Below are 27,685 nucleotides of genomic sequence, written 5' to 3'. Positions count from 1 at the left end.
TGCATATTTTCCTTTTATACAACCAATGCACTAAATTAATGGGCTCTGGATATAACAGTATGGTTATAAGTAATATAGTCCAGATACTTTTGTGCAACACTTCACAATTTCCTAGTCACTGTCATATAGACAACCTCATTTTATCCTCATATTCTCTTGCATGTTATACAGTGTGTAAGCTCACAAGGCACAGAGGTGTTTAGGAAGTTGGCTTCCCCAAGATGGCCAAGGTCTGTTCTCTGTGGCATACATTCTACTGCCTGGGCTCTTTGGTTAGACTTAAGTGACATCATGTGTGTAAAAGTGCTTTGTAAACTCTGAAGTGATATACAAATGTTAATTTTTGTTACCAGTTACAAAACACCCGAATGTGTTTCTTAATTTGACAATTCTAATACTAGTTTGTGCTAATATTTTGAATTCCTATTTCAGCTTTAACAGTTTTGGAAGAACTGATTGCCAGTGAAACCGAATCAGGAGTTATGGTAAACAAATCTAAATTTCAAAGTTATTATTTTTTTTAAAAAAAGCTCTGTCTCACAGATATATTATACAGTAATGTAAAATATGTGTGCTTTTCTTAGTTGCAGTCAATGCTGGTCAGTGGTCAAAGCATTCCAGATGAACTTGTCACAAAGCTAATGTTGGAGAAGCTCAACTCCCTAGAAGTCTCTCACTTTGGTATGTTTATTTTTGTACATCGGTGGCTATCAAAGCAGCCTTAAAACTTGTGCTTTGTCTGTGGCACAAATAATTTCTGGAGTTGCTCGTTCTTTTGCCCTGGCACAGGTCCTAGAGCCTGAATTCAGTTGAGCAGCTCAGAGAGTTTTACTTCTTTTTATTTTTCATACTCTACTTTTGTAAAAACAAATTAAGTTTATGTGATCCAATCTTCTTTAGCATTGTGGGGTTTTTTTGTTGATTTTTCTAAAATATGTCTTTATTGACTTCAGAGAGAGGAAGGGGGGGGGGGAGAGATAGAAACATCAATGATGAAAGAGCCATTGATCAGCTGCCTCCTGCACGCCCCCTACTGGGGATTCTGGGCATGTGCCCTGACCCGGAATTGAACTGAGATCTCCTGGATCATAGGTCAGTGCTCAACGGTTGAGCCATGCCAGTCAGGCTAGTATTGTGTTTTTCAACAAAAGCCTCAAAAATCCGAGGTGGTCCTCCCAATGCTGACAGCTTCTGCTGACTGCTTTCCCATTCACCTTGAGTGTGATTACTAAGTCCTGTCAATGGTTTAGGTTTCTCTGTATTAATCCACACTTATCATGCAGGAACAGAGAGTAGAGTAGCCCCAGCTTACCCTCTGGCTCCAGATATTGGCAGGCTTCAGCCTGTTCATCCATTCTACCCCATGACTCTGGACCTGAGAAGTGTCCCTACACTCAAACAGAGGCTGAACTGGGGCTTGGGAATTGCCTGACCAGGGGGGATGAGCTGGGCAAGGCTTGAATTCAACCTAGGGTTAGGCATGCTGTCCCTTTCACCATAGTATCTATCCACCATTGTGATGCGTCAGACCTAGACGTTAATGCCAGCCTTTACGTCCCAGAGGAGACACTGGTCAAAGTCTTGAAAACAAGTTTGAAAAATGTTGTTAATCAACTGAGGTCTAGATTAATAACAGGTGCCAAACCAAACTAGGGGAGGGCTGATACAGGAAAGCAAAAAAGCAAGAACAGCAGGAGGAAACGAGCAGAGAAAGATCTGGCCCAGTTCCTGGGACAGTATCAATGCATGCAGTGGCTGTATTTTTGCAGCGGTGCCTTGAGCTCATTTAAAGAAGCTCGAATAGGATGAATGCCTTAGGATACATCCTATTAGGATACATACATACTATTTCAAAGTGTTTCAAAGACAACAGCAAGTGCAAATAAGGAAGCCAAGTTGGAAACTAAGGATTATAGCAAAACCAGAGAGAATCATGATATAACTCACATATCCAAACCCAAGATAACAGATCTCCCTTTCTGCTCTTTGAAGTTAAACTACTTAGGATTGCTTTTCTGGATAGTGTCCCACACATAGAGGCAGAAAGTAAGTGTTTAAGAAAGCTTAGGAGAAATTGAGACATTTAATGAAGTTTTTGATTACTGTGAGAGTTGTTGATCTAATTTTTTTTAAATAAAAGATTGTAATCAGCATGTTCTTAAGTGAGGATTTTGAGTTTGGCTTATTAGACACATTTATTCGTCTATGAACAGATGCTTAGTAGCTTTTTTAGGCATTGTATAGGATACCAGTTTTCAAGCTTTTTGGTCTCAAGACTCCTTTATGCTTATAAGAATTGTTGAGGCCCCAAAAGAGCTTTTGCTTACATGGGTTATATGTATTGGTACTTATCATATTAGAAATTAAAATTAAGAAATGTTTAAAATATTTGTTTAAAAAATAATAAAACAGTTACATATTAACATAAATAGCATATTTTATCAAAATAATCACATTCTTCAAAGAAAAATATTTAGTGAGAAGAGTGATATTGTTTTATATTTTTGTAAATTTCTTTAATGTCTGGCTTAAGAGAAGACCTAGCTGGATTCTCACATCTGCGTCTGCTTAATCTGTTGCAATATATTGTTTTTGTTGAAGTACATGAAGAAAATCCAGCTTCACACAGATTGGTAATTGGAAAAGGGAGAGTATTTTAATAGTCTTTAGAATATTTGTGGATATTCTTGATCCTGCACCAAAACTTGAAAAGGGGAAGTTTAAGGTTAGTTGCATTGTAGAATCTGAAACCATATCAGTGAACTTTTCAAACTCTGTTCCATTAAAATCCATTGATCTGTCTTGCACTTGGAATGAGTCCTTAACCGAGGCATGATTTTGTGGCACGAGGCATTGGTCATTTGGAAAATATTGGTCACTGAGTTTTGCAGACCTTCTACATGTTTACACATTTCATTATACAATATCAAAAACTCACATCTGTTAATATTACCACCAATCTTATCAGGACAAGTTTTAAGAATTGGGATGTTGTTTAAGCTTAGGGAAGTAGATACAAATTTTCCAAAATACTAATTTTCACTTGCATTTTGTAATTGGCAACAAATACTGTCCGTTGCTGTCCTTGAAGTGAGAGGCTCACTCCATTCACTTTTTATAAAATGTCTGCCAAATATCCAAAGCTAAACAACCATAATTTGTCAGTTGTTCTCCCAAGAAGAATAGTTCCATTAAAATAGCAGAAAAATCTGTTAAAGGCTTTCAGTTCCCACTGAAGGAGTTGAGACTTTATCCTATTAATAAGAAAAAAGTTTCTCAAGCTATTGCTTGACATAATTAAAGAAATATATTAAGGAAATTAATGTGATGGTGGTAAACAGGGTAAATTTCTATGAGAAGATTTAGGTTTCTGGGTAGGGATAAAAGCCAGTGAATGTGCTAAGCCAAAATCACTGATAATTTCTTATACTGTACGAGAGGTACCTGGGTGTTTTATTACTCCCTATAACTTACATAAACATTATACACATATATAGTCTGTTATATTATTAAATAGTAATTTAAGAAAGAAAAATAATATACCGTACAACCTCTATAAAATACTTTTACCATTCATCAAATTATCTTTACGAATATGAGTTAAAAAAATTGTTAGCATGGAATTTCCTTCCATAGGCACCTCATGTGCCTAAAATAAATTGATTCCGAATTTTAAAAGATATCTCCTCCTAACCCAATTATTTCATTTATTATCAGAAAAATAGTATTCATGTCTTACATAAACATACTTCCTTTACTAGTGATTTAAAAGTTTTGATAGATGATTTTAAGACCTGCATTAGTATTCAATAACTAGATGATATTTAATAAAGTAATAATAATAAATCCATGCTTTCACATGGATAATATAAAACTTTAAAAATTATATTTTATTCTACAGGTTATATTATCACTGAAATACCGTCACTTCCACAGGATGCCATGACTACTTTGCAGCAAATAGGCTTACTTAAAAATTTACATTTGAAACCTGATATTATAATCAATATTAAGGTAAGAAGTTGTTTTTTAGTATAGTTAACCATTCTTTTTGACGGTAGTGAAAATAAAGGAATGTTTACAAAAATTTTAAGTAGTTAGGGAAATACTAATTTATCATAGAGACTGAGCTATACTCTCTTATACCTCTGTACTTTTGCACCCAAAGCTCTATCCACAGAGGACACCTCCTTGCCTCTTCACCAGGTTTAAATCGTAGTCATCCTTTGGAAGTCAGTCAAGTATCATCTGTTAAGAACTTTCCACCCTAGGGCCACTCCCTGCATACCAACCCACCCATTAACTAATTCATTCTTCCCCCACCCCCCACCTGCCTCCCCATCACATTACTTCTCTGATGACCATTTATATTACCCTCTTTTCTCCCTCATATTACCTCACTATATTGTCATTGACCAGTTTCCTTCTGGACTCAGCCTTACTTGAAGGCAGGAACCATGTCTTACATAAACATAAACTATCACAATATTTGGCACCTAGCTGACACCTAATAAGTTTGCCAGTTTAATAAAATGAAAGGACAAACAAATGATTTGGATGTATGAATGTTAAAGAGCACTACTAGACTGGTTACAAATCAAGGCTGGATCCTGTTCCCACTTCTCTCCTTTCTCAGCTGTTAGAATTTGGTAAGCCACATTTAGTTGCCTCAGTTTCCACTTTACAGAGATGATAATAACTGCCTTATGGGGTTGTGATAAGAATTCAGTGAGGTAAGGACTACTTGTTTATATGAAAATGAATAAGCTTTTATATTCATACCCTGATTCCCCAAAAGGCTTGACAGCTCAAAATAAATTCAGTGGTTCTCAGCTCGGGTGTTGGGACCCAGTGGTGTGTGGAGGTCAGCTGTGAGAGAGAGGTGGCACTGCAGTGCTGAGCGTGCAGCCCCAGCCACAGGTCATGGTCGGAGCCAATCAAAATCCCTGTGACCTTGAGACTGTCACATGTGAATATGTGTATAATGGAGAGAAGAAAAGATCTCAAACAATTAACCGAAGCCAAATATAAAGTCTAAGTCATGGAAAATATAGATCGTATAGGAATATTAAGACTTGGTGGAGCAAAAGCACACAGGCTGTACGGCCCCAAATGTTTACTAAATTTGGGGCATCAATTGGATCTAAGTTTGATGAGCCAGAGTAGAAGGGGAAGTGCGGCCAGTTATATAAAATTCATGTTGCCCATGAAAAGACAAGCCATTCCTCAGGAAAAACAACTCATTAAAGATGAGAGAAATATCTTACATGGATCTTAATGTAAGAGATTGTTAGTGTAGAGATGAAATCCTGAACCCCATTTATTTTGGAAGTGTAATAGTGAGTGTCCACAGCAGTTTCTGCAGTGTAGCCAAAGTATAATCAGAGGGACTAATGTGAGACAATTTGGTACAACACACACTTCTCTGATGGTTTAGCCTTATTTGGGGATAAAACCTGGAATTTCTAGAACAGAACCTCTTAGCCTGGGATTCATGAATCCTTCAGCATCCATGAACCTCCTGAAACTACGTGCAAAATTTAATGTGTATGTGCATTTTTCTGAAACAAAAGCCTATGACTTCCATCATTCTAAAGGGGGTTTGTATTACAAAAAAAAAAAAAAAGAAAATGGTTAAGGGCCAGTAATCTGCAGCAGTGGTTCTCACAGTATGGTTTCAGAACCAACTGCATCAGCAGAACTCAGAAGCTTGTTAGAAGTGCAAATTCTTGCTGTACACCTGAAACTAATATAAAATAATATTGAATGTCAACTGTAATTGAAAACTTTTTTTAAAAAAGAAAGAAATATAAATTCTCCAGCCCCACCTGAGAACTATGAGTCAAAAACTCTGGGGGTGACGTCCAACTCTGTGTGTTGAAAAGCCCTTTATGTGACTGATGCCCACTGAAGTTTGAGGACCACTACTCTGAGGCATGTCCTTCAGACTTAACCCCATGTTAATCACTTTCTACGCGTGAAAACAGGAGAACTCAAGGCAATAGTCTTCGTCAAGGACCCACAATGTGGGTATTCTGTGCAGCTAAGTAAGAGCATACACATTTTTAAAATTACTTGAATGAGTTGAGATTTTTTTTGTGGAAAATTTGGAAGCCTAAATAAAAGTCTTGCCTCAATAAATAGCCCTCCCATCTCCACATAGAGGGGGCCTGAAGAAATCAGAAAATGAGCAAGGGAGGTTCTAAAGTATCTTGCTTTCTTTGTTTCTCAAAGTTGTGATACATGAGCTGTCACATCAAAATCACTGAGGATGCTTGCTAAAATGGCTAAGCCTCACTCCAGACTTAATAAGTCACAAGGGGGAACAGGAATTTCTACTTGCAATTCCCTATATATAGTTATACCCTAATGTTTGAGAACCACAACCATAGACCATCATCCAGAGTTTTTAATCCTGAAAATTATTCAGAGCAGGATTTATAGCCTCAAACCCTAGTTATCATTACTAATGGTGCCACCAGAGCATGGGCTATGGATCAGAAGGCCTGGTTTCAAGTCATAGTTTCCCCTCATGACAGGGTGATCTGAGACCAGAATCTTAACCTGCCAGAGCAGTTCTTCTCTGATCAGCAGAATAGCTTTAATTATAATATTAGATTACTTCTCTTTAATTATAATATTGGATTACTTCTCTTACATGATTAGCTTGAGAATTGAGTCAAATATTACACATGTGAAAGCACTTTGAAAGAAGAAAGTTACTCAGAGACTTTGGCTTTTTTTTTTTTTTTTTACTATCCAGACTCAGTTTTCTCATTTACAAAATGAAAAGGTTAGACTAGAATAGATGACCTTTCAGGTCCCATTCATGATTACCATTTTATAAAAAACTTCACCCATAAAATTATACCTATTGTCAATACACAATATATTTTTTTGTTGAAAATATGTGGATGTTCCCCCATTTTCCTCCATTCTCATCCCTTTTTTTAATTTTATTTTTTTCAACTACAGTTGACATCCAATATTATTTTATATTAGTTTCAGATGTATAGCATAGTGGCTAGATATTTATATAATTTATGAAGTGATGCCCCAATAAGTCTAGTACCCACCTGGCACCATACATAGTTATTACAATATTATTGACTATATTCTCTATGCTGTACTTTATATCCCTGTGACTATTTTGTAACTACTAATTTGTGCTTCTTAATCCCTTCATCTTTTTCATCCAGCCCCACAACCCGTCTCCCATCCGGTAACCATCAGTTTGTTCTCTGTATCTATGAGTCTGTTTCTGTCCTGTTTGTTTTGCCCTTTAGATTCTACATGTAAGTGAAATCATATGGTATTTGTCTTTCTCTGTGACTTATCTCACTTAGCATAATGCCCTCTAGGTTCATCCATGTTATTGCAAATGGTAAGATTTCACTTTTTTATGGCCAAGTAATATTCCATTGCATATATGTACCACATTTTCTTATCCTTTTGAAATTAATGTGACAGAATCCTTCTGTGTATCTTTGCAGGCTAACCTGATTTTCAATTGTATTTCTCTGACTCTTTCTACTGTTAGTCTAACCCTCTTTTACCATCTAAAACTTACGATATTTTTCTCACATATATTAATTTTGGATAAAGAAAAGTATTTACGTAGCTTAAAAGTAGTGTCTTGTGTCTCTTGGCACATGATGAAACCTGATACAAAATAACATTTAAAATACTATTATTTGAACAGGGTTTTAAGGAATTTTTTTGTTTATGTATTGCAAAATATATGAATAGGGAGTAAAAGCATATTCAGCATGTTTTAAATGATTGCTAATGTTTCTTAGTGCCCTGACTATGATTTATGCCAGAAAGTTTCTGGGCAAAGGCAGCACAGTACTACAGGGTACATCTATACAAGAGATCAGTGGGACCCGGAAGTCATTGAGAGTCGAAGGAAAAAAAAGAGAGAAGCCCAAAAAGAAGGAAAAGGAGAAGATGAAGGGGAAGAGGAAGAAGAGCAAGAAGAAGAAGAGGTACTATCCCAATACCATGTACTGTACTTTTAAAATTTATGACAGTCTTCAAATTGGACGGCACAGATACAGAACACTTCCATTAGTGCAGCAAGCTCCTCCACACAGCTAGAGGGTGCGTGCCCTTCAGAGGACTGCTCCCTCTCAGCCCAGCCCGGCCAACTATTGCCATGAGGGACAAGTGGCCTATTTTTACCAGGTGGTCTGGTTTCTCCAGATACCAAAATCAGTGTAGCGTTTTAAAACAAAGTAGTTGGCAACTAATCTGAACATTTTAAAACACCATTTAGACTGTGGAAAATTTGATATTAAGAAATCTATTAACAGGTGATGGGCTGGATTAAATTATGGAAGATAGGAAGGAAAAGGAGAAGGGACCGGGAAAGAAAATAGAAAAAGAAGACAGGAAGATAATTAAAGACAATTAAATGCTGTGGAAGGTAATTAAATTAGGCCTTCAGGCTGGCTTCAGCTCCCAGGGCTGGGTTTGTTGTGATCTCTGCCTAACAGCACAGCCATGTTCAGAACAAACCTGCTGCACACTTGGGTTGATGGTGTGAAAGTGTTCGCCTTTATATACACACAAATGTAAACAATCTCCCTGAACTGTAATAGCTTTGTTACTGCTCTCCTGGCTTCCACTTTCCTCCATCCTCCTCACCCCATTCTATTCTTTCCAGAAGCCAGAGCCATTTTTTAAAATATGACCCTCAGTGACTTTCTGTTACCTGTAGATGAAAATCCAAACCCCTCACATGGCTTACAAGGCCAAGGACCCGGCCTCTCTGATCTCATCCCCACTGTCTCAGCCTGTTCACTTATTCCAGCCATGATGGCCTTCCTGCTAGTCTTCAGCTATGCTGAATTCAGTCTCACCTCCTTCAGCCTTTGCACCTACTGTTTCCGCTTCCCTTGCCTACCGCCCTCTCCTCCAGATCTTCTTTATATGCTTGCTCCTTCCTGTCACCTCTTACCCCAGAGATGACATCACTGGAGACCATCTAGAAATATACCCTGCCATATGTGATTTTAAATGTACTAGTAGCCACTTATCTATTTATTTATTAATTAAATATATTTTTATTGATTTCAGAGAGAGGAAGGGAGAAGGAGAGAGAGAAACATCAGTGATGAGAGGGAGTCATTGATTGGTTGCCTCTTGCACGCTCCCTGCTGGGGATCGAGCCCGCAACCCAGACGTGTGCCCTGACCAGGAATCAGACCACGATCTCTTGGATCATAGGTTAATGCTCAACTGCTGAGCCACACCAGCTGGGCTAATAGCCACTTTTTTAAAAAGTAAAAAGAAACAGGCAAAAGTAATTTTAAAAATATATTTTATTTAAGCCTGCCTATATATCCAAAATATTATTTCAACACGTAATCAACATAAAAATTCTAAGGATGATGCATTCTTTTTTATCCTAGGTTTTTGAAATCTGGTGTGTATTTTACATTTACAGCACGTTCCAATGTACATTTCACGTGCTCAATTGGTATGTGTGCCTAGTAACTACTATGTTGGACAACACAGGCCTAACCCCTTACTCTGCTTTGTTTTCCTCATAGCACTTGTCCCTGTCTGAAATTATGTTATTTGTTTACTTGCTTATTATCTCTACCCCACTAAATGTAAGCTTCATGCAGCAGGAACGATATCCCCTGAGCCTTTAACAGTTCTAGGTATACAGTAGGTTCTTAATAAGAAGTTGTGTAATGACTGATGTACGAGCATGCTAGCAAAGTCCTCTGCTACAGAGAGAAGAGCGACAACATCTTTTGGAAAGGACAGTGTGTATTATGCTTCTTTGAAATGTACAATCTTGGGCCCAGTAATTTTACTTTTAGGAACTATATTAAGGGAAAATATTAGCAATATAAAGATTTACCTACAAAGCTAGTCAGTGAAATGTTGTTTATAATTGTGAAAAATGTGAAACATTCTTGTTGTTCAACTATAGAAAAATGATTAAATAATCATATATTTAAGGATATTAATATATTATTTGACCAATAAAATAGTATTGGTATTTCAAATAAGTTATAAATTGGTTTATATCGTAGATAATATTTTTCAAATGGTATAAAACAGATTTATATGCATTGAGAAAAACTATAATTAATAATTAGATAATAAATATGATAATAATAAGATAGTAAATATGATATTGAACACTTTCCAGGCCTTGGGCTGAGAACTTCTGCATGTACTATTCCCACTGCCTTGAAATGTTCATTCTCCAGGAATCTGTGTGGCTCTCTCCCTCATTTCCTTCTTGGTTCTGCTCAAATGTTACTTCTTCGGAGAACCCAACCATGACCACCTGTTTAAAATAGCACCTTCTCCCATTACTCTCCATCACCTATATCCTGCATTATCTTTCTCCCTCATACTTAAGCACCACCGAACTTGTTATATATTTATTTGTCTCCTTGTTTATGCTTTTTATGCCCCAACTGGAAGGTGTGGTCTATGATTCCCAGTGTCTTAACTGGTTTTATTCACTATAATATCTCAAGCTCCTGGAAGTGCCTGCACATAGTAGGCACCCAATCAGTTTTTACTGAATGATGGGATGAACGAACTAGTAGCTCAGATGTTCAGAGGAAATCTAATTTCTTTATTTCGTCTCTAAAAATCTGATGTTCTTCCCCTGCTCGTCCCTACTCATTGAGGAGCACAAAGAAATTAATAAGTATTAAAGTCAATTTCAAGTTTTATTCCATCTGATAATGGCCCTTTACGGTGTTTAATCTCTCTTAAATAAAAATCCTCAGTTTCTAATTTTCTCTTCTGCCTGCTTCTCACACCAAAATGGCATCTAGGTGTAAGGAGGGAGGGATGTGGCTTGTAAATTAAGTAATCACTAATATAAAGATATTTAAAATCTCTTCTTTTTCATTTAGGCATTTATTGCCGAAATGCAGGTGGTGGCTGAAATTCTTCAACATTTAGTTCAGAGGCCTGAGGATTATTTGGAAAATATTGAGCACGTCGTTCAACTTTATAAGGACATACTTCTTCATGCTTTAGAAGTAAGAACAAAATATATTGCTGAAAATGGGAATGTTGATGTTTGTGTTCTATCACTGGTTAAATAGCTCTCACATTTATTCACCCCTATATATCGCCTATCTGATTCTCCTCCACTTGAATTAGGTAGAATGATATTAGAATAAGGCTTCTATCCCAAAGGCTGTTTCACAAAACAATGTCATTTTACCCTTACAAAGCATCAGTGTTGCTGAAAAGTGATAAATGAACTACATTTTTTAAAAGTCACTAGGGGAATTCATTTACAGTTGGAGATTGAAAAACTATGTTAACAGACTATTTTGTAAAATCATTTTCAACCTGTAACTTACAGGTTTATCAAAACAAATGTACACTTATGGTACATCTTTTTTATTCTAAATGTTTGTTTAAACTGCAATCTAAAGAATTATCCCCAGATTGGTTTCTATGGGTATCCCATTCAAAGTTGATTATATGTGAACATGATAAAAACATTATATATATATTATAATAAGAAACTTTTAATTAAAATAATTTGCATTTAAAAATATGGTTACTAAAGTTATAGTTCTGTGAAAATCATATTTTATATGGCCAGAAACCCAGGGAACACTGCCAAATTTGTATTGGAAATTTATTCAACAGACATTTATTGAACTTGGGTATCTGGCCAGGCATCAAGCAATAGAACAACAAAGACAAATAAAAAAGTCTTCAAATTGCCTCTTTCCCATCTGATAAACTAAAATAATTTGTTTTATGCTGTTTTATAATATTTATATATTTTTAAAGACAAATAAGTGGATCATTTTAATTCTCATCATCTACCCCTCAAAATGAGAACCAAATTTGTTTTTTTATGTATGACTTTTATTCCTCTCTTCCTCCTCTTCTATCCCTGTCCTTTAAACATAGCTTTTAAATTTACATGTCTATGTGTAGCATTCTTTCTTTCTTCAACAAAAATATCCTTCAGTGGCTGGCACTGGGTATGAAATAAAGCATAATTAAAATCAGATTCAGAAAATTAGAAAACTGTATTCACAGCGGATAATAAGTGGAGGTAGACTCATCAAGATTAGGGACAAGGTCTTACATATTAGCATCGCCGATGCCCAGTGCAGTGCCCAAAATATGGCAAGTGGTAAATGCTTAACTGATGTTCAGCTGAACAAGTAATGAAATCACAAAGGAAAAAAATGATAGCTTCAATTTCATTACATGTAAGACTAGAAATTAAAAATTTAATAAACCTCACTCAATTAAAAGATAAACTGGAAATATACCCACATCAATTTGAAAAAGTCATAGAAGTGATTTTTTTAACCTATAGGTTCTTACCCTTCTGAGATAAATAGACCACAGATATGAGCAGACAGTTCACAAAAATGAAAGACAAAAGAGTAATAGGCCTCTAGAAAACTGTTCAGCTTCACTGATTATGAAGAAATGCTAACCTAAATAATGAAGTGTCATTTCCATGATCAAATTTTAAAAGATGAACAAGGAATAAGACTTAACAATAGCAAGAATATGGTAAAGCAAGCACTCACACCCTCCTGAAAGGAACAGAAATCAGTATGGTTATTTTGAATAGCTTAGGCACTGAAAATAGCATACATTATATCATGTATAAAGCAATTTAGGGTTCACAATTTCTTCATAGTGTGTTAAGATTCTGATCTTGTATTCAGTTTCCCCAGTGATCCTAGGTTATAAGGTTTCTTTTCTATTATCTGTAGGAAGTAATGGCTGAACACAATCCCCAGTATTTCATTGAGCTAGATGGAAATAAGCCCTCAGAGGAGCTCTTCATGGTAAGTGCAATTTTCAGTAAGAGTATCCCACAGTTTAGAAAATCAAAAGGTTGTTGATTGGATTATACTTATTTTAATAAACATCAGAAATATGTTTACATTTTTAACCATTTATGGTTTGAGAAATTCATTTTAACACTTAAAAATTTGATGTTGTATTTATTCATTTATTTATATTTAAATCAAAACTATACTTGAATCTAAAATCTCTGTATGACAAAAAGTGCCTCAAAAAAAAGGAAAGGCAGCCCGGCCGGGCGTGGCTCAGCAATTAAGCATCAACCTAGGATCCAGGCGATCGGGGTTCGATTCCCGGTCAGGGCACATGCCCGGGTTGTGGGCTCGATCAATGACTCTGTCATCATTGATGTTTCTATCTCTCTCTCCCTCTCCTTTCCTCTCTCTGAAATCAATAAAGATATAATTAAAAAAAAAAAGTAAAGGCAAATAGCAACCAATAAACTCATGATGATGCCTAATATGAATGATTAGAGAAATGCAAAACAAAGCCATAATGAAATACCACTTCATACCCACTAAGATGACTGAAATTAAAGAGAGAGAAAAACAGGCACTAGCAAGTGTTGACAAGAATGTGGAAAAATTGGAACCCCTCATACATTGCTGGTGGGGTTATAAAATGGTGTGGCAGAAGGGCAGAAGCTAGTCTGGTGAAAAATAATCTGAAATTACAATTGAAAGTCTAAGGGTGAGCAGCTGGAAGGATGGATTTGACATTACTGAGAGGGGAAGACTGGGAGAAGTGTATTTGAGTTGGGGTGGTGGTGATGGTGGATCATGAGTTTTTCTTGCACGTTTAAATCTGAGGTGACTATTAGACATCTGTAAGATAATAGAAATATATATTGGTCTCTGCCCTGGTTCCTGGCACAGAGCTCCCCAAACCTTTATAATTTCCTAAGTGATAAAAGTACCAGGAGCATCTTTTGTTCTATTGATTTAACTCTGAGTAGGCTCCTGGATGGTAGCTGGGCACCTGAAAGACCAGTTTATTAAAGGACATGATAAAGGATACAGATGAACAGCCAGATGAAGAGATACATAGGGTGAGGTCTCAGGGTCCCAAGCTCAGGAGCTTCTGTCCCTGTGCAATTGGGGTGTGTCACTCTCCTGGTGTAGATGTGTTTGCCAACCTGGAATCTCTCCAAACCTCATACTATAGGGATTTTATGGAGGAATCCTTACATACACATGATTAATTAAGAACTCTGTTTTTAGCCCCTCTCCCTTCTTTGGAGGATAAGGGATGGGCTGAAATTCCGAGCTGCTCTTTTCTTTCTCTCACATCCCACATTCAATCCATCAAGCATACACAGCAGGCTTCTCCTTCAAAATGTATTCAAAATTTGAGCACTTTTTGCAACACACTTTCTTCAAGGTAGAGGGCAGAAACTCCAGTAGGTCTGGTTGAAACTTGCCAAGCCTGTTAAGGCCCCATTTGGCATTGGTACCCTGGCACTTCTGCCCACATTCCACTGGCCAGAACAACTTACATGGAGAATGGGATGGGGAGTGTACTTTACCCATCATGAACTAGGAAATTAACAAGGGAAGGGAGGGAAAGGTGAATTGTGAACAAATAATATAACCTACCACAGTTCCCATGTACCACAATTACCATGTACCATTTGTCTATCTCACCATCTCTCATCTCAGACTCTATGCTTCAAATGCTTCCAGAGTGTCTGTATTAGTTTCTTAGGGCTGCCATAACAAAGTACCATAGACTAGGTGTCTTAAAATGACAGAAATTTATTCTCTCATCATTCTGGAGGCTAGAAGTCCAAATCAACATGTTGACAGGGTTGTGCTCCCTCCAAAGCCTCTAGGGGAGGATCCATCCTTGCCTCTTCTGGCTTCTGGTAGCCCCAGGCATCCCTTCACTTGTGGCAGTATAACTCCAATATCTGACTCTGTCTTTATATGGCTGTCTCCCCTCCGTCTGAAGAGGTTCTGTAGAGCTAGACCTCTAGGGACATGAATATTTGAGGACCAGAGGGAAGACTATTATGGATTAAGTTGTGTCCCCTCAAAAGATATGTTGAGATCTTAACCTCCATTACCTATGAATGTGATTTTATCTGGAAATAGGAACTTTTCTGATATAATTAAGATGAGGTCATGCTGAATTATGGTGCCCTTTTGCAATGTGACTGGTGTCCTTATAAGAGAAGAGACTCAGACACATAGGGAGAAGATGGCTATGTAACAACAAAGGCAGGGATTAGAGTGATGTATCTCTAAGCCAAGGAACACCAAAGATTGCCAGCAAACAACCAGAAGCAAGGAAGTATTCTACTCATGAACTCATCACTTTTTCAGAATATTTGAGATGTTCAAATGCCAATGTATTTAAAGATTTGTTCTTTAAATTTAGACGGTTATAGATCGACTTAAATTTCTGAACCTAAGAAGAGCAGCTATTTTAACAAAACTTCAGAGTGCAGAGGAAGAAATGAATGACACAATGGACACTGTAAGTTAATTTTAACTGTTTGAAAGTGAACCTTTTTACTATATGTTGTTACCTTTTGTATTCTTCCAATGTTTAAAAGGAGTTTCAGAATACCTCTTAAAAAGATGGATTTGCTTTCTGGGAAGAAGCTGTAATATTAGCACAATATTCTTATAGACACCAAACACAACAAAACAAAAGTTATGGAACAAAGAAAAACAATAAAAGCAGAACAACTAATCACAGGAATAATGAGAAAAAAGAAACTAAGCTCACTTTAAAAATTTGCAGCACAAAGAAAGCAAAGACATAAAAGCCGTGAACTCTATAAGCACTCATTCATTCCTTCAGTCATTCAACCAATTCTTTGGAATAAGTGCTGTGTTCCTGGCACTGATGTATTATGGATATGATGGTGATCAAATTATAAATGCTAAGTGCTAAAGGAGCCACAGGGCTTTAATTGGAGATTTAATCTATTCTGGAAAGTTCAGTTTCACCTATATGAATAGAAATTTAGAAACAAATACCAGAATTTTAAATAGATATTATAATTCAAATAAAATAAACTTTGAAGAAAGGTCCTTTTGTTATCCTGTAATGTGTAATCCTTAGATGTCAATGGGTGAGCATAGCTGGAATATGTGCTGGGACTTCAATGACACAAACTGGTGTTGAAGGCAAAGAAAGGTGGGCCTGATGAGCACAGAGGCTGTCAAGAGCCTTCTCTTTTAGGTCATCAATGAAGGAAAAATTTGAAGTATCCATAGAACCTGAGGGAATTTCTCAACTAGGAAGTTTGTCCTTAGACATTATTGCCTAAGGTTATAGTTCATAAGATATATAACTAAGGATGCCTGCCCTCTCTTTCATGAAAGGGCAGAAGTTGTGACTATGTACAATGGAGTCATTATTTATATCCCTCTAGCAGTATTTCTCCCTGGCAGTCCAGACCACCTCCAAAAGAGTCAACTGGGAAGCTTACTACAAATACAGATTCCTTAGGCCCACATCCCAGACTGAGGGAACCAGAATGTCTGTCTGGAGGTGGGACCTTGAAATGTATTTTCACAAGATCCAGAGAAGATTTCTATCCCCACTTAACTTTGAGAATCCCCCACTTTATTGGGACACTGAAGAATCCTGGCTCATCATGGTTGATAAATTTTGAAGTTCCTGTGTGTTTTAAAGAACTTTAGATGTATGCTCTTCAGCTAAAGGCAGGTGAGTTGAAAATCAGTATAAAAGAGTTGAATATAAAGGACTGAAATCTCCAAGGACTTATGAATGGCTAATAAGCACATGAGAAGAATCTCAGTATCACTAGTCATTAGGGAAATGCAAATCAAAACTACAAGATTACCACCATTCAGTGTTAAGAAATACATAAAAAATTAACAATACATAAAAAATACATACATATGTGTATGTGTATCCAAAAACGTGAAAAATAACAAGTGTTGAGAATGGTGCAGCTATTGTGTAAAACAGTTTGGTACTTTCTCAAAATGTTAAACACAAGTTTACCATAAAATCCAGAAATTTTAGTCCTAGGTATGTACCTAAAAGAATTGAAAGCAAGGACTCAGATATTTATTTGTACAGCAGTATTCATAGCAAATAGCTAAGAATGTCCATCAGTAGATAAACAGATAAACAAAGTGTGTTATGTAGACACAGTGGAATATTCAGCCTTAAAAGGAAGTTAAATTCTGATACATTATATGAAATGGTGTTTGTAAAATGCATAAAACCAATGGTAATATTCAAAATATCCAACATCTGTATTGAAGGGGCAAGGCTTACTTCATGGGCTAGTGACGTGTGCAGTCACACAGAGCCCCATGCTTAAAAGCACCCCACAATTAGTTTAATGATGCGCTGTCACAATGTTGAAATTCCTAATCACTTTAGAACAAGAGCTCTGTATTTTTATTTTGTACTGGGCCCAGCAAATTAGCTGATGCTGTGCAGGGTAATTCACCCAATCACAATGGAGCTGGCAGAAGAGCTGAAGAGCCGTGGCTGTGCCAGGCATTAACTAGGTAGTTGCTGGATCATGGGAGGGTCCAGAGGTTCCTCAGCTAGAGGCTCAGGTGGGAGGGGCGCTTGAGTGTAGTGGCTATAATTGCTGACTTTCTTGTGCCTCCCTCTCACCGTGGCTGTGTCTGGGGTTCCTCTTACAAGACCCTCTGGTTTAGTCTCTCCAGAGAGGAAGCCTCCAGTCTTCTGGTTGAAGGAGAGGTGGTGGAGGGCTGAGGAACAGTTGGCTGACAGTGAAATGGAGAGTGGCTCTGGCCACGAGCATTTTAAACATTTTCTTTAAAATCCTTGTAAAGATTTCAACCTGTCTTCCTGTCTTCTGCTCTCCATTCCCCACCTTCAAGGTACCTGGTGTCAACAGGTCCTGAGCCTCTTAAGGATTTTACGGAGTGAATGAACTTGATCCTTGTTGTCCCCACACCCATCCCTGTTGCCACACTGAGCCTTTACCTTTCTCTGATCTAAGTCAGCTACCACTCAGCCATCTGCTTTCTAGCTACAAAGATGTGTAGCCATGGAGGGTCCCCTATCCTATCAGTTCCTGTGGTCTCTTTTCCCAGTCTGTGTCCTCATGAGTTTATTCCTCTGCTCTCATTTTCAGGAGGTTTTAGGGAAGCAGCAAACACAAATGCATGTTATCTGCCTTGTTTAACCAGAGGTTGTCCTGATCCTTTTTAAAACTGTAATGTCCAACTCATTTGAAAGCTCATCTAATCGCCCCTCAGCACCTGTAAACATGTGGTCCAGGGACTTGAAGTTGAGAGAGAAATGTGGTCTGCTATTAAAACATTTTTCCCAAGTTGGGACAGGAAATAAGGATGATAAGGAAAGAGTGGCCGCTTCTCACTTGACTGGCTCATCGTCTGTCGACTCCATGGAGAAGGGGGGATAGCCCCACCGACAAGATTCTCATTCTCATGCAGCTCCCTTAAGCACTGACAGTTTCCTTTATACTTAGCTACTTCTCCCAGCCTTCAGTTGGGGACATTCATGCAGCATCTCTGCACTGTGCCTGCCTTTTTACTCTGATGCAGCAGTACTCCAGGCAAGACCATAGCCCCCACTCTCATCTGTCCTCCACAGTCAACTCTGGAGCCAGCAGCTAATGTGAAATCCACACCTGAAGGTGGGAGGGAGCCAACCTGGACCCTGTCACCCTGCCAGTTGCCCACCATGCCATCTCTCTCCAGTTTTCTTGTCCCCTGCTAAGGTAGCACAAGGAGAGTGTACCTTCCAGTAATCTGCAGTCTATAGAGAAGTGATTGTTAACTTCTCTGGAGATCATCAACAGAAAGAATTGCTGAGGGCAACTTTACATTCTAAGAAGAATGAGGAGCTAAGTAAATGCAAAAATAATCTGTATATACCAGCTTACTATTTAAAAACTTAGGTAAATTGACTAAGAATTTGGTACATTTTCAAACCTTTTCAATAAAAATTTTTCAGTATATGTTTTCTGAAACAGATAATAGAAAGTGCTCTAGTTACCTTATGCTCATTCCACCTTATAACAGAAAATGGTCAATAAAATGTAAACAGGGTCTTATAACAGAAATGAAAACTGTGTGTATGCCTATTACATTTTGGACTAGTACAGAATGGTTGCAGTTAAGAAATGCCAAAATTTGCTTTCTAAATTATTTCTTAGTTACAGCACTATCAAATAAGAAATGAAATAATACCATTAATTTCGGCAAAACTTATGCCCACATATTTAATGTGGTATTTGTTTTTAATAGGATGAGCTGTTTCATACTCTTGCATCTTATAAACTTATTGCACCAAGATATAGATGGCAGAGAAGCAGATGGGGGCGATCATGTCCTGTGACTTTAAAAGAAGGTAACATTTATCCAGGAATGGCAGACTTTTCTGTAAGGTAAGATTTTTCAGAACTCAGTTTCAAAACTTTCCCATATCTCTTTTCAGTTGTTTATGATTATGGTATATTTAAAGTTTTCTAGGTAAAATGTACTGTCTGTCATCAGAAGAAACATTAAAAATGTTTTTATTGAACCCACGTCCCTATCTTCTCCCACCTATGCCGGCACCACCATTTAAAGTATTCGTATTTGGACCTCCATGTTCAGGGAAAACAACACTTTGCAATTTGCTTGCAGAACATTACAAAGGAAAGGTAACTACTTATCTAGCTAACTCTAGCTTTCTACCTATTTATACTTAATTATACTTTGTAGGATATGGGGATTTGTAGGATTTGTACTGACTTTTCCTAATTTTACATGTCAATTGGGTAATTGTTCTTCTGGGCTTGGAGGGGGGAAAGCATTCCCCCTTGCTGCTTATTGTAGCTTCCTGACCATAGTCCCTCCCTGCTTCCCGAAAGCCCACAGATTTAACTTTTGTATAAACATTCTTGTACATGTCTGTACAGGTGATGCCACCTATTACCTCTCTTGGTTCCATTGGTCTACTGTATCCTGGGCATACCCCTCCTGGCTCACAAGTTAATATGTGGAGAGAGTTCTCCACAACATACTCACTCCTGTCATCATTCTTGGTGATTTCAGTAGCTACAAAGATGACCCTCTCAAATCCCTGGCCTGTCAATTCCTTGACCTCTCCCCTCAGTGATCTTGTTCTCCACACTCAGTAAGTGGAGAGAACTTAGTTTTAGCTTGGACTAGATAAATAGCAGTAGAGGTGGTAAGAAGCTGGCAGATTTGGGATATAATTTGAAGACAGAGCCAAAGTGTTTGAGGAGGGATTGGAATGTAGTGGAATGATATGAAGGCCAATGTGGCTAGAGCGTAGGGCGTGAAAGGAGGAATAGGGTGTGAAGGTGGCTATAGATTAGAGCAATGCAGGTCCTAGGAAGGAATCTGGATTTACTCTAAGTCCTATTGAGTTCTTTTAAACACAGGGGTAACATCTTCTATTTGCTTTTGGCTTTTTTATTGTAAAATATGATGAACATAAAGAAAAGTTGAGGCTCAGTAAACTATCACAATACAAACCCCCATATGACCACCACCCAGGTCAAATGTGGAATGTTGCCAGCATCCCAGAAGGCCCCTTCATGCCTCTTCCCAATACCATCCTCTTATTCCTTCCCCAAAGGAAGCACTGCCCTGAACTTCATGGTATTCACTTCCATACTTTTCCTTTATGGTTTTACCATGTAAGTGTGCATACACATGCCATAGGTTCGTTTTGCATGTTTTTCTTTTTTTTTTTTTTTTAAATATATCTTTATTGATTTCAGAGAGAGGAAAGGAGAAGGAGAGAGAGAAATAGAAACATCAATGATGAGAGAGTCATTGGTCCGCTGCAGCCTGCAACCCAGGCATGTGCCCTTACTGGGAATCGCACCCCGATCACCTGGATCCTAGGTTGATGCTCAACCGCTGAGCCACGCCTGGCTGGGCACATGTTTTTCTTTTAACCTTATGGACTTAAACAATTTATGTTCTTTTTGCCTGGCTGCTTTGATTTAACATTATGATTGTGATATATATGTTTTATTGCATATAGCTATAGTTTTTCATTTTTATTGTATTTTACTGATTGAATTATATTTTATTTACCCAGTTGAGTGTTAGTAAAACTTGGGTTAACTCCAGTTTCGGGTATTATGAATAATATTGCTATAAACCTTCTTGTACATGTTTGTCACTGCACACACACATTTTAATGGTTAATTATAAAGTCAAATATACACGTATCATTCGACTCAGTAATTCCACTCCTAGATATTTATTCAAGGGAAATGAAAATGTGTTCACAAAAAGACTTCTTCAAAAATGATAATTACTACTTTACTGATAATAGCCAAAAAGTGGAAACAACTCAAATGTCCATCAATAGATGAATGAATTACAAAAGCCAAAACTAGTATATTCATACAATGATACTACTCAGCAATAAATTGTATACAATTACACTAATGAATCTCAAAAACATTACGATAAAGGGGAAAAGCTTGGAAAAGATCACATAGTAACTATAAAGAAGCATAAGGGCACTTTAGGGCTGATGTAAATATTCTATATCTTGATTGTGGTGGTGGTTATATGTATATATTTGTAAAAACTCATCAAGCTGTATACTTAAAATGGGTACCTTTTATTGTATGTAAATTATACATACAAAGTTGATTTTTAAAATATGTGTAACTTGAAGATATATTACATGATGTATTCATACATAGATATATAATCCTTCATGAAAAATATGATGGAATTTCTATGAAAGCAAGTATTGAAAAATCAGTGAATTCTGAAAATAACATACCTCAAGTAGCATTAAGGTTTTTAAGATAGCCTTGGCTGGTGTGGCTCAGCTGGTTGAGCATTGTCCCATGCACCAAAGGGTCGCCTGTTCAATTCCTGGTCAGGGCACATGCCCAGGATACGGGTTCGATTTCCGGTCGGGGTGTGTACGAAGGCAACCAATAGATATTTCTCTCTCACATCAAAGCTTCTCTCTCCCTTTTCCTTCCTCTCTCTCTAAAAATAATAAAACATTTAAAAAATAATATTTTTAAAAGATGTTTAAGATAGGTAAAGATATAGATATAGGCACAGATACAGTTAGATATAGATATAGATATATAGATATAGATGAATAATGTGTTAAATTTTACAGTAACTTGTGCTTATGTTGGTTTTCTCAAATATTCTTTACAGGTAGTTGACTATGCCAAACTTGTTCAACCACGTTTTGATAAAGCCCTTGAAACGTTAATAGAAAATACTATAGCTGAAGCCACTGAAGAGGCTATTAAGACTGTGAAAGAACGGCTTCTCACAGAAGCAGAAGCTAAAAAACAAGGTGATCTGTCTTTTTTAAATGTGTTTTTTAAGGTTGCTACCTACCTGTGAGCAAGGATTTGGTTACTCATCTTGATATCTCTGGCACCCTTGCGTGTTAAAGTCTCTTAATAAATGGTTGAAGAAATTAGTATTATATCAACCTGATTCATAAACAGAGAAAATATTTCAATTCTAGACTTCTCAGGAAAGAAATCAGAAAGAGCTTCCAAATATAGATTGCTTAACTTTTATGAGTCTGCTTGTCGGCCAGAGACTGAACAGAATTTATACCTTTATCTACACCAGTCATGATACCACAGTTCCACCTGACTCATGGAGTTTGGTGTCGTTGCTGCCATTGTTGTTTTAGGTTTGTATGTTAACTCTGACTGTAAATTAAATCTTTCTATTTGGGGCATATTTTAAATTCAATAAGTCATAATTAACTAACTTTAGAGATGAGAAAACTGAGGCACATGAAGGTTAATGGCTTCCTGGGACTCACCCAGCTAATAGCCAAGACTTGAACCTTGGTTTCCAACATCTCCATGTTCTTTCTCCTGACCATTCTGCCCCTTCCTGTATCTCACTTCTTATCATATATTTAAGAATAGGCACAGGAGTTTGGGGTTTTTTTATTTTCTGTTTTTCTCAAGGAAAAATTAGAGTTTTCATTTCATGGCTATTTTTGAAATTCATAGATTGGCTTTGGTAGAATTTATGTGTATAGTTGGCATCCTTGTACCAAGTCACATTAGAACACATGGAAGTAGCTTAATATCTAAACATCTCCTCTTAGTGGAATACCCACAGTGCAGCACTCGCTATACACTACATGGGCTATTTCTCACTTTCAAAGATCTGGAAACAAAATTTGAGATTAGCTCCAATATTTTAGACTAGATTCAGCCACCACTGTTTGGATTTCCAGAAGCTATGGCAGTTTACTGTACCCTAATAGAGCCATCACTGCCTTGATTCCAAGTACTCTTTTCCTAATAAAGTTTTTCTCATTACAAAAGTAATGTCAGGTAATATTTATTGGGTATTTACTATACGCAGGCCATGCTAAATGCATTGCATGAGTTACCCTATTTAATCTCATAACAGGCTTATGAGGTAGGTATTTTTATCTCTACTTTTAGTACGTTAAGAAGCTAAGGCTCAGACGGGTTAAGGTACTTGCCCACAGTTGACTTCCAGCAAGTGATTAGAATTCAGTCCATTGGGTTTCAAATAAAAGCTGTGCTTTTATCCTCTGTGTCTCTCAAGTGGTCAGAGAAAACTGGAAAGAGCAGTCACACCCCAGAGCTGTCCCTTTAAGAATTTGATGCAGCCCGGCTAGGCGTGGCTCAGCAGTTGGGCATCAGCCTGGGATCCAGGTGATCACGGTTCGATTCCCGGTCAGGGCACATGCCCGGGTTGCGGGCTCTATCAATGACTCTCTCATCATTGATGTTTCTACCTCTCTCTCTCTCCCTCGCCTTTCCTCTCTCTGAAATCAATAAAGATATATTTAAAAAAAAAAAAAAAAAAAAGAATTTGATGGATTCTTTAACCCTCTCTTTTTTCTGTTCATATTAATAATAATTAATTGTGGTTCTATGATATATGCAAAATTGCATTCTTTTGTTTTAAAATAATGCTTCTTTCTAATTAATATGTAATTATTGTAATAAGTTGCATGTGAGATAGAGATTTATGTTTATTATTTCCAAGTGGTGGGCCAATTTTGTAAATAACATTTACTAAGTTATACATATTTTTACTACAGATCTGAAATGACATTATTAAGTTCATGTGTGTATAAACTCCTGAATTTTCTATTCTATTCATCTTTCTATTACAGCCTTTAATACAAAATGTAGTTATTAAAACTTTATGATGCATTTTAATCTTGTAATGTAAGTTTCTCCTCAAGACATTTTGTTTTGAAATTATTCCTGGGTATTATTTTACTTATTCCATAAAATGGGTGCTTACTGTGTGCCAGGAGCTAAACTAGGCTTTGGGATATGTGTAGGATATTGTTAAGTTCTACAACAAATCCCAGTGAGAAGATTGTGTTAACATTAAACAATAATTTGATGAGAATTAGCACCTTTACCATTTAATCTTCTCATGGAGACAAATGAAATCTCCATTTTTTGGTCTTACATTTGTATCCTTCCTGAACATTTTATAGCTTTCTTCATGTGTTATCTACACTTTTCTTAATAAGTTTAGTCTTATATTTTTTGTCAATTTGTTACTATTGAATGAGATAATTTTTCTATTATATCTTCTAAGTAGTTATTACCAGTATATTGGAAAAATGTTTAATATTTATATATTTGTTTGTAACTGTCCACCTCATTAAACTTACTTGCTAGTTCCGATAGATTTTTTAGTTGAGTCACTTGGGTTTTGCAGATAACCAATCATATCGTTTGGAAAAGAAGTACAGTTTCAACTCCTCTTTTCCCATTATTTATGCTTATTTCCTTTATTGACTAATTATATGCTAGCAGTTCTAGAATGATGTTAAATAGTGGCAGTGACAGTGGGCCTCTTTAAATTGATTCTTTCCAATGTTCCTTCATAAGGTTATTAAGTATTTTTAACTGGAATGGATGTTGATGATCAAATGCCTTCTTGGCATCTATCAAGATGATCACAAATTTTTTAATCCTTTGACCTATTGATTTCTCAATTATACTAATGTATTTTCCAACATTAAACTATTCTGGTGATTCTGAAATAAACCTTACTTGGTCACGGTGTATTATTCTTATAACATATTTTTTTGTTGTTGTTTTTAATCTAGGATTTTTTTCCTACACTTAGAAGTGTGATTGTATATAACATTTTCTTTTTTGTGTATGCTCTGTCAGATTTTGCTATCAGAGTTTCATTAACTTTTTACATAAATTGAGAAGCTTCTCATCATTTTCTGTGCTTGAAACTATTTGAGCAAGGAAATTACCTCTTCTTACATGGCAGTGTTGACCTTTTGCTAGGCAAAAACACATATTGCCTAATAAATCTTCCTCTCTTCTTTCTCACTAGCCTATAAACAAGTGAGAGTCCAACATGGTGCCTAAGGGATTACAAAAAAGTAACAACAAAAAGACCAGCACTGAAATTGCATACTGTACAAACGATCATCCAGATGATGCAGAATGAATTTATATTTTTAGTATATGGTCTTCAAAATGAAAACCAAAATTTAAAAAAATACTCATAGACAGCTCACAAACTAAAGGTTGAGAATATTGACCCAGACTACTAAGTTGGCTTGCTATTCAACCTATTTAAGGCTGGACAAAATGAATTCATTAATTCATTCAACAAATACTAGAGTACCTACTTTGTGTTAGACACTGAGCTACGGAGGTGAACAAGACACATGAAGCTCCTGTCTTTGTGGTGGTTACACTTTAATGGAGGGTAGAGGGCAAAAAAAACAGAAGTAAACAGGTAGAAAAAAATGACCAAGGAAGACCTCACCGAAGAGGAGACATTTAACAGAAACCTAGATGAAAAGAGGAAGCTAGCTAGGGTCCTGGAGGAAGAACAATGATCTGTAACATCTCTTGGAGTCTGTAGTGATTCCTTTCACATTATATTGTGGCATAAAATCATAGATTTTAAAGCATTCCACAAATTGGTTTTTTTCACCAGAATATAGAAATAGATGCTATCACTCATATGCTACAAATGTAAAAGCCTCTTTTCAAGTTCACTGATTATTCTAAATCTAACCTTTCTTAAAATTTAAAAAATTAGAATACTTTTGCTAGTGAATTTTACTCCAATATATTTTTAAGAAAAATTCATCAGTGGAGAATATTGAGGTTTTCAAACATAGAAAATTATAGACTAATACAGAGGATGGCAGCTAACATGGAGCAAGCAGGCTTCCTGAAAGCCAAGCATTTTCTAAGTTGTCATCATCCATTATCATATTTAATCCTCACAACAATGCTTTCGGTTAGATGACCTTCATCTTGCAAAGTAGAAATTGAGACAGGAGATCAAAGCCATGCTGACAAATCAGAACTCACACTCAGACTTTAAAGCAGAGAAGTGAATCATTATACCTGTCTCCTTACCCCCAACTACCTTTTGCTAACATAACCAATTACTATCTTTCAGCTTCAAAAGATCCTGAAAAAGAACCTAAAATGAAGGGATCGTCCAAGTTCCTATCTGATAAAAGTTTGGAAGAGACGTCCTCTCCACTTGAAGATGGTAAAGAAATATATTGCTGCTGTTGTTATCGGCCAGATTTTTTCTAATATAAACAGATCAGCTGATAAAGCATGTTATTCTTTCACTGCAGCAGTTTCTCAAGAATCCCAAAGAGAAAGCTCTTTAGAGGACAATGAAGGAGCCAAAACGAAGTCATACAGTGATCAAACTGCTAAAACTGGTAAAGATGGTAACAAAATGAACCATAAATGCCATGTTTATGGATCTAATTTCCATTTATTTCATATTTTGTCTTGTTTATATTGAAGCTTAAAACACCCCCAAAATTGGAAAAGTTCAGGAGAAAAAAGTTAGCTTCTTTTACAGATTTAAGCTATAGAACAAAACTAGACTTACTGGAATAAAGAAGAAAACATAGAAACTGAGGAATCTAATATGATTAGAACTGCCCCAAATTTTTCAAAATGTTTCTAAACGTAACACAATTATTATTATATAATAATAAAAGCTTTCTGCTTCCTTTAATGCGTTCAAATTGAACCATCATAAACGCAGAGTTTTAGCTATGAAATGTTATCATTTGGTGCTATTTACCCTTATGAAGTTTTTCCCTGCATATTTTAACATAACTGAAAGCATACAGTATAAATTACTTTTACCTCTTGATTTATAATGTAACTTTAATTACATTATTTCATTAGGAGATATTTTAGCCCTCATTTTCAATTGCTATACAATTTCCCTATTTATAGATAATAGTTTTAACTAGTTCTTTATGTTGGAAACTTGTAATTTTTCTGATTTTTTTTTTTTTGGCTACAAAAAATAATGTCTCAGTGAGCTTTTTACATAAAGTTTTGTCTGTGAGTTGACATAAGTGGCATCACTGGTTCATTGAGTATGAAGCTATAGACAGAGTCAAGTTGCTTTGCATAAAAGTTGTTCCAAATTATGTTCCCCTCAATAATATACAAAGTACATGTCGTTGTTTCCTCAGTATTTTCTCCTTTTGGATATTATTTTAATTTTTTAACTTTTTCTGAAGTTTAATATTTGTTAACCATTTATATTTCTTCTCTGAGGTGACCATTTTCTCTTTTGCCTATTTTTATAAGTTGTATCAGTTGTATGGTTTCTATATAAACTTTCTATATCAGTCACTTATTTTTCATATTCCTTTTCAAAATTGGGTGGTTTGTCTTTTAAATCACCTTGCTGTTTTTTAAGTAGAGTAATTTTTTGTATTTTCGTGGTCAAATCATCACGTTTCCTTTGCTGATTTCTTCCATTTACTTTCAGACTTAAAAAGTCTTCCTTTCAACCAGAAATTTAATATATATATGTATATATATATACTTATATTCTTTCTTTCTTAA

At 36.4% G+C, this 27,685-nt stretch overlaps 1 protein-coding gene across 1 annotated transcript in view; it reads left to right on the top strand.

Annotated features, from left to right (window-relative positions):
• The window catches only part of AK9 (adenylate kinase 9), a 96,041-nt gene that overhangs the window by 9,155 nt on the left and 59,201 nt on the right, over positions 1-27,685 (top strand). The window contains exons 4-15 of the mRNA XM_016217555.2: positions 433-485; positions 585-681; positions 3,902-4,014; positions 7,800-7,988; positions 10,896-11,024; positions 12,747-12,821; positions 15,220-15,318; positions 19,080-19,219; positions 19,297-19,477; positions 21,990-22,134; positions 26,253-26,348; positions 26,440-26,529. Coding sequence (XP_016073041.2) covers positions 433-485; positions 585-681; positions 3,902-4,014; positions 7,800-7,988; positions 10,896-11,024; positions 12,747-12,821; positions 15,220-15,318; positions 19,080-19,219; positions 19,297-19,477; positions 21,990-22,134; positions 26,253-26,348; positions 26,440-26,529 — 1,407 coding nt within the window. The remainder of the gene's footprint in view (positions 1-432; positions 486-584; positions 682-3,901; positions 4,015-7,799; positions 7,989-10,895; positions 11,025-12,746; positions 12,822-15,219; positions 15,319-19,079; positions 19,220-19,296; positions 19,478-21,989; positions 22,135-26,252; positions 26,349-26,439; positions 26,530-27,685) is intronic.

This window comes from Miniopterus natalensis, chromosome 5 (assembly GCF_054644295.1).
Source record: "Miniopterus natalensis isolate mMinNat1 chromosome 5, mMinNat1.hap1, whole genome shotgun sequence".
NCBI classification, from domain to species: domain Eukaryota; kingdom Metazoa; phylum Chordata; class Mammalia; order Chiroptera; family Miniopteridae; genus Miniopterus; species Miniopterus natalensis.
Note: the sequence above shows the minus strand (reverse complement) of the source record. Positions and strands in the feature narration are given on the sequence as shown.